Source organism: Epinephelus moara, chromosome 11 (assembly GCF_006386435.1).
Source record: "Epinephelus moara isolate mb chromosome 11, YSFRI_EMoa_1.0, whole genome shotgun sequence".
NCBI classification, from domain to species: Eukaryota; Metazoa; Chordata; class Actinopteri; order Perciformes; family Serranidae; genus Epinephelus; species Epinephelus moara.
The window spans coordinates 25236380-25243296 of record NC_065516.1 but is presented as its reverse complement, the minus strand read 5'-3'; the positions used below and the strand labels follow the sequence as shown (position 1 = coordinate 25243296).

General features: G+C 42.1%; 2 protein-coding genes across 2 annotated transcripts in view; both read right to left on the bottom strand.

Moving 5' to 3' along the window:
• The window catches only part of LOC126398165 (beta-1,4-galactosyltransferase 1-like), a 9621-nt gene extending 8409 nt beyond the window's left edge, over positions 1–1212 (bottom strand). Inside the window, exon 1 of the mRNA XM_050057387.1 lies at positions 1036–1212. Within this exon, the coding sequence (XP_049913344.1) occupies positions 1036–1212 (177 nt within the window). The remainder of the gene's footprint in view (positions 1–1035) is intronic.
• A 1443-nt stretch (positions 1213–2655) lies between these two features.
• Positions 2656–5183, bottom strand: LOC126397796 (beta-1,4-galactosyltransferase 2-like). The gene is made up of 2 exons (XM_050056756.1): positions 4791–5183; positions 2656–3397 (listed from the first exon to the last, which is right to left on the bottom strand). Exons 1-2 carry the CDS (start codon positions 5181–5183, stop codon positions 2729–2731), a joined length of 1062 nt encoding a protein of 353 aa, XP_049912713.1. The 3' UTR covers positions 2656–2728.
• Positions 5184–6917: the final 1734 nt, after the last annotated feature.

Genomic DNA, 6917 nt, shown 5'->3' with positions numbered 1-6917 from the left:
ATTCGGACACTGCGAGCTTGGACCTCCCGGACCAAAACATCAGTTTCCTCCTAGGAGAAGTTTGGCTGTCTGACGCTGCTGCTCTCTTCTGCCATGGCGAATTGAGTAAACTCTCATTATACCTTTGCGCGGCGCATTTAAGGCCGAGGAGAGGGGCTCATTTGATTGGTGTGTTGTGTGTAAAACCCACTCCACGCCTTCTCTCCTCCCTCTTTCTGACTTGCGCAGGTAGAAGGGACGGAGGTGGGAAAGAGGAGTAGCTACGCCAGCGCGCACGGTGTGCCAAACTTGCAAAATCCGCCTGGCCACACCCAGTTGGCAAAGCGCAGGTGCGCTGCGCCTCCACCTCGCCTGGTCTGCGAAACTAGAGGCCCAAGACACACACCTGCCCCAGGCTAAGTAACAAAATAAATAGCACATCATGTATATACATAAAAGTCTACTGACAAAGTGACAATGTTGGAATAAGACTGTGTCGGCTCAATGCATCACAGGTTCATTTAAAGGGTAATTGTGCTTTTACATCTGATTAGAATGAATTAGAGAAACATACAATACATGCGAACAGGTTTGTGTAACTCAACACAAAGATACACACCTGCCCTCGGTTAAATGAGACAGACTGGATGAACTAGATTCCCAAAGATTTTAAAATCACTGTGACACCAGTGAATCAATCCAGCAGATCCACAGGTTCTGTCCTCATTCAGCTTGGTGGAACCCCAACATCCACAGTGATATAAGTGTACAGTTTATCCTTCACAATCTCCTTGACTGTGTAGTTTAAGGAATTAATCCCATCTTCATTCATGGTCAAATAGGTGTGGTGCAGCTTGTTAGGATTCCTTGGGTTAGGTTCGTTGTGCAAGTCTCTCTTATGTCTGAGCATCTTTTACCTTCCCACCTCCGGGTCAGGTCGAGAAATGGACATTCCACTGTAGATAATCCGCCTATAAATATCATCGTAAACTGTTCTAGTTTTTATTCTGTTCATTTATTCATTTATTCATTTTTACTCTCCATTCATTCACCTACCTTCTGTTGGGCAATACAGTCTGGTGGTTTGTGCCGTCCTCCTTCCTGAAGACGAGGTCCGACCTCCTTTCTCACATCGTCCAAAGTCAGTTTAGGATAAAGCTTTACATGGAGTGAACCCACAAGATTTGGAGGGGTGTCAGGGCAGGGTCCCAGGGTCTTGATTGTAGTAGTCATCAGTTGAACATGTTCAGGTGTGTCATCTCCATTTGCCATATGTTGTGGCTTTGTAAAACAAATTAAAGTGTTGTTTTGGCTGTGGAATAGAAGCACAATAAAACATGCCAAACTGACGAAAGTAATAAAGACCAGGATGTTAAAGAGCTTTTTCAGCATTTTTGCCTCCTTTGACGTTGAGTACTTCTCACTCAGCCACTCTCATACAGCTCCTCTTCCTGAATCTCTCTTGTCAAATCAAATATGTCCCAAGCAAAAGAGCAACCAGGCAAGTTTTATTTTCTTTGGGTGCAGCCTCCTTGGTATTGTAAGCTGTTCAGTTTGGGCCTCATACCTGCTGTATTAATCATGATGTTTAAGATTTGTTTCCTCATAGGTTTCTCAGAATCTAATCAATAAATTGAATTAAAAGTGTACAATACTGTCATTATAGTTCTTTTAATAGTATAGTATAGTAATAGTATAAACCCAAATTCTAAAATGCTGAAACGCTGTGTAAGACAGTACAAACAGAATTTAATGATTTTCCAGATCCTTTCTACCTGTTTTCAATTGACTACAGTAGAAAGACAAGATTTTAAAAGTTCAAACTGATATACTTTTTGTTTTTGTACATTTTCACTCATTCTCAATTAGATGCCTGCAACACGATCCAAAAAAGTTGGGACGGGAACGCCTCCTGTAAGATTATAAAGCCAAATCCTATTCTTTAATTCTAAACCCAACCACGTGCCTTAGTTGTTAGAGGGGGGGAAAAAAAGGTCAATCCATGTGTTGTACTGACGTAGGGCGTTTATTTTGAAAGAGACTGTATGTAAATAGTTAACTTCCTGTGAAAGCGGAAGTGTATTTTGAAAGTAGACCATGCATGTAACAGGCAGAATGTCAACAACCAACACGCCCAGGGTACCTTGTATGTCGTATTTGGATGTGAAAAGTCCATGGCCAGAATGCCAATATGTGATGAGGTCAGAGTGAGAATGTGTTGGTAGTTTGTACCATAAATCTAATTTAGTTTTGATACTATGGGCAACCTCAGTGTTGGACCATAGTGGCCATGCATTTTATTTCAGCCCTTCTTGATTTTCTGAAACACAGTTACAGTTTACAAAGCAACAATCATTACATCAGTTTTGCAGAATTTTATTGCAAGAAAACAAAACAAAAAAAAAACACAAATAACTTAAAGCAGTAAATATCTTAAAATAAGAAAAGGAAACATCAGCCACTGCATCACTGAACAAAACAAATAAGTTGTTACTGCATTATACAGTTGGGACAAATGTCTTCACACAGAATCATGACATTTAGAATAACTGTGTAAATGAGAAACAATATACAAAAACTAAGGTGTAAAGTAGTGTTTTTTGTCATATGATATTCAGTGATCTAAAAAAAAAAAAAAATCAACGATAATAGACAAAGGAACTTGATCCCCAGAGATGTTAAGACATAAAATCACATCAGTTTCACCTCCTTTTGTTTGAGACAGCAGATCCACAGGTTCGATCCTCATTCAGCTTGGTGGAGCATGAATATCCACATTGATATAAGTGAACAGTTTATCCCTCACAATCTCCTTGACTGTGTACTTTAAGGAATTAATCCCATCTTCATTCATGGTCAAATGGGTTTGGTGCAGCTTGTCAGGATTCCTTGGGTTAGGTTCATTGTGCAAGTCTCTCTTATGTTTGACCATCCTGTACTTTCCTGTCACCATGTCAGGTCGAGAAATGGACATTCCACGGTGGATAATTCGCTTATACATATCGTCGTCCTCACCACCCCAGCCCCAGTAAGTGTTTGGGAAGCCATTAATCTTCAAGAACTGCTCCTTGGACAATACAATAACCCCACCAAAGTAGTGGGCGTAGGGTAAGTGGAAGTTGAATTTGTCCATAGCCACAGCCAAGTGTCTGGGGCTGTCAAAACATCTGTAGAGGTTACGGTCGTCCATAGGAACCAGATCTACGTCAGAGAAGACAAAGCAGTCAAAATCATATTCCTTCAGTGCTTCAGTGTAGCCTGCGTTCATCAGTTTGGCCCGGTTAAACACTCCCTCTCCATCCTGGTTGATGACATACACTCTGTAGTCCGACTGCTGTCGTATCAAAATAGGATGGAGGTAATACAGCCAGTGCTTAAGGTGCTCATGCCGATTCCTGAATGGGATGATGATCGCCACCTTAAATAAATTAAATAAGTAAGTTTACTTTTACATAAATGTAGATCATCATTAAAGACATAGTTAAGATTTTTGAAGTGGGATTGTGTGAAGTACTTATCTACAGTACGTGTAATTAGAGGAGCTGGCACGAGAGCCAGGTCTCACTCCGAAGTCATGGAAATCCTGCGCTTAGGCACTGACTTGCAGCGTCAGACGAAAAAAGCTGTCCCTTAATGTCGGCATGATATGCCGCCGGTTGCCGTTAAAGTTTAACACTGCCCAGCAGCGTCAGGGGGAAACGAGCAGGACAAGGACGAAAGTTAAAGTGGCGAAAGTCTGACTGGGGCCGGCGGAGGGATGGTGGATGGGTCCAACGAACATCGAATTTCACCCTAGAGAGCGGGGTTCATGCCCCCAAAAAAACTCAATTCGGGGTGTTGAAATGGAAGGGTATTTTGAAAGAAGACAATGCATGTAACAGGCAGAATTTGGCACAGTGTCCCAAAACGTCAACAACCAACGCACCCGGGGTACCTTGCACGTCGTATGTGGACGTGGAAAGTCTGTGACAAAAACGCCAATATGTAACGAGGTCAGAGTGAGAATGTGTTGGGCAGGAGTACCACCACAGACATTAAGCAATGCACTGCTTTGGACGGGGGCAGCAGCAACATAAAATTTAGCCACCTCAATAAAGGCCCACTTAAAAAATGAATCTCATATTAGGTTTCCAGTATGTTTAGAATATTTTCACCACTTTACTTTGTTATCAAAGGTCCTTTCTGACTGGGGATTGTCATGTATGCTCTCTTCAAAGCCACCAGACTCCTTTGACAAAACCATAATTTAACCTTGCAGGACAAGTGAGTTGCTGGTCCACTGCCTCGACTTTGCTGGTTTAAATCGTTAAGACAAACAAATTAATCTATTGAGGCAGCAGATCAGTGGTTCCCGTGTTCTGTGAGGTTACTGGTTTTGTCAAAGGAGTCTGTTGGATCTGAGGAGAGGATAGATAACGGCTTCAGTTCCCTATCGGAAAGGGCTGTGTGGCGGCAAGGTGAAGTGGTGAAAACATTCTAAATATAGTGTACACTTGAGCTGATATTAATCATTTTTCACAGCTTTTTTTTAATTACTTGGTAGCTAAAATACGTTTTTGCTGCCGGCCCCATCCACAGCAGTACATTGCTTTGCTTCCATGGCAGTACTCCTGCCTGCTTCTCCAAACTAGTGGTGCGCCAACCGCCATCGACTGCAGGCAATACACTGACTTTGGGTATGTACTTCATACAACCCCACTTTAAAAAATCCAAACCATCCCTTTAAGGAATCCCGTTGTTAGGAATCCACAACCATGATAAACTGCTCCAATTATACATTTATTTATTCATCTCTCCATTTATTCACCTACCTTCTGTTGGGCAATACAGTCTGGTGGTTTGTGCCGTCCGCCTTCCTGAAGACGAGATCCGACCTCCTTTTTCACATCGTCCAAAGTCCGTGTGGAATCAAACTCCACATAGAGTGGACCCACAAGATTTGGAGGGGTGTCAGGGCAGGGTCCCAAAGTCTTGCTCATAGTGCGTGGCACATGTGTCTTTTCTTGGCCTTCATTTGGAGCTTTAGTCGTCAGGTTAAAAAGTTCCTTAATCCACTGGGAAAGTGTGTCATTTCCTTTTTCCATACTTTGTGGTTTTGTAAAAAAAAATAAAGTGCTGTTTCTGCTGTGGAATAGAAGCACAACAAAATATGCCACACTGAGAAGAGAAAAAAAGACCAGGATGTGAAAGAGTTTTCTCAGCATTTTTGCCTCCTTTGACGTTAAGTACGGTCCTCTCAGCTACTCTTGTACAGCTCAGCTGCCTGCATTTTTCTTGACAAATCAAAGTGTGCCAACCAAGACAGCAACCAGACAAGTTTTATCTACTTGTGGGCAGCTTCCTTTTTTACGTAACCTGTTCAGGTTGGGCGAGATGCTTATGCTGATAAGGTACAGCAGTGCCCTTCACCAGTTGTCTCTCCGCCTCATTTCTTTGTGAGAGGAATATTCACTGCAAACACTTTTTTTGCAGCTGTTTTCATTTCTTCTCCGGGAAAAACAACAGCACGTATGATTTCTTTTTTTAAATCTTTAGAAAAGTGAGGTTTTGTTTTTGACCTAATCAGCTGACGTGTCGGAATATGGAAGTTCTACTAAGGGCTATCCGAGCGGTGAAAATATTTTCTGTATAGCGTCCACTTAGATTGATATTAATGGTTTTTAAGGTAGGCCTTTTGGGGTCCATGTCATTGGTTCGACAGCCCATTGGTTCGACATCCCATTAGTCCGACTGTCCACGGTGCTGAATGGCTTGCGGCGGGCGTTTGGTGCGCCGCGACCGGCTTGAGGCGGAGCAGGCTCACGGCTTATGTGTTTGTCACTTTCTTTTTCATTTTAACCCATACTATGATCTTTTCCTGACCCTAACCAAGTGGTTTTTGTACCTAAACCTAACCAGACCTTAACCACAGGGCATCATGATGATTTCGGAACGGACTTTGGAACAATGAGTTTAATATGGTCGGAACAATGGGATGTCGAACCAATGGGCTGTCGAACCAATGGGCTGTCGAACCAATGGGCAGTTCCTGGCCTTTTGTAACCCCCATCACAGTGCATTGCTTAGCTTCTGTGGTGGTTGCCACTTCAAACAAGGAGCTTGCCCCCTGACGTCTCATGTAGATAATACACCAACTATGGATAAATACCTCACGCAACCTCACCTCACCTCAGTGTAAACCATGGCTTCTGAGAACAGAATAATCCGGTTTAAGAGCCTGTTGAATTTGTCAGAACCAATACAAAATGTGTCTTATTAAACCAGAAATATATAATAAATCTCTGATGGTGGCTAGTCAGCTTGCTGTGTAGGACGGTCTGGTGTCGTCAGTGCAAGCTTACTACCACTGTGCCTACTGACTGTGTTTCTTTTCAGAATGTATTTTTCTGCTTTAGTAACTGCAATGCAATAAAATAAATACAGTTAGGTTTTAGTTTATATGCCTTTCTATACAATAAAGATCATAAGACAAAGAGGAAACGCTGAGGATTTTTCTTCTTCACTGCCATGAAGACAAAACTAGCTTGCCCTCATTCCTAGCTGTTCTTATCAGCACACATTGTGTCCAGATTAAGTTTCACTGACACTAGGCATGTATTCCCATGCTCTGCAGATTATATCCAGCAGTTACTCTTCCCCGTTGTGGCTGGTTGTTAACAGGTAGGGGAGACCGGGGATGACTGTAACACTTTTTGTTTGAGCAAGTGTAACTCAGTGGGGTTTTTTGTTAGAGCTCTTAAATTTTGATAACTGGTACCCATATTTGTCTGCTATAAATAACACACACTTTGACCTCTACTACACCATCACAGATTATGGAAATTAATGTCAAATACAAAGAGGTATATTGTTACAACGTACCCCAGTACCGGGATGAGTGGGTGTAACAATTAAATTATTGTGCTTAAAAAAGATTCACAATAGGCTAAATGTATTCA

Excerpts from the sequence above, each read along its gene's own strand:
- LOC126397796 (XM_050056756.1), bottom strand. The coding sequence starts at position 5,183 with ATGCTGAGAAAACTCTTTCACATCCTGGTCTTTTTTTCTCTTCTCAGT. Across the intron at positions 3,398-4,790 it reads ACTGTATTGCCCAACAGAAG|GTGGCGATCATCATCCCATT; the intron begins GTAGGTGAATAA and ends AATTTATTTAAG.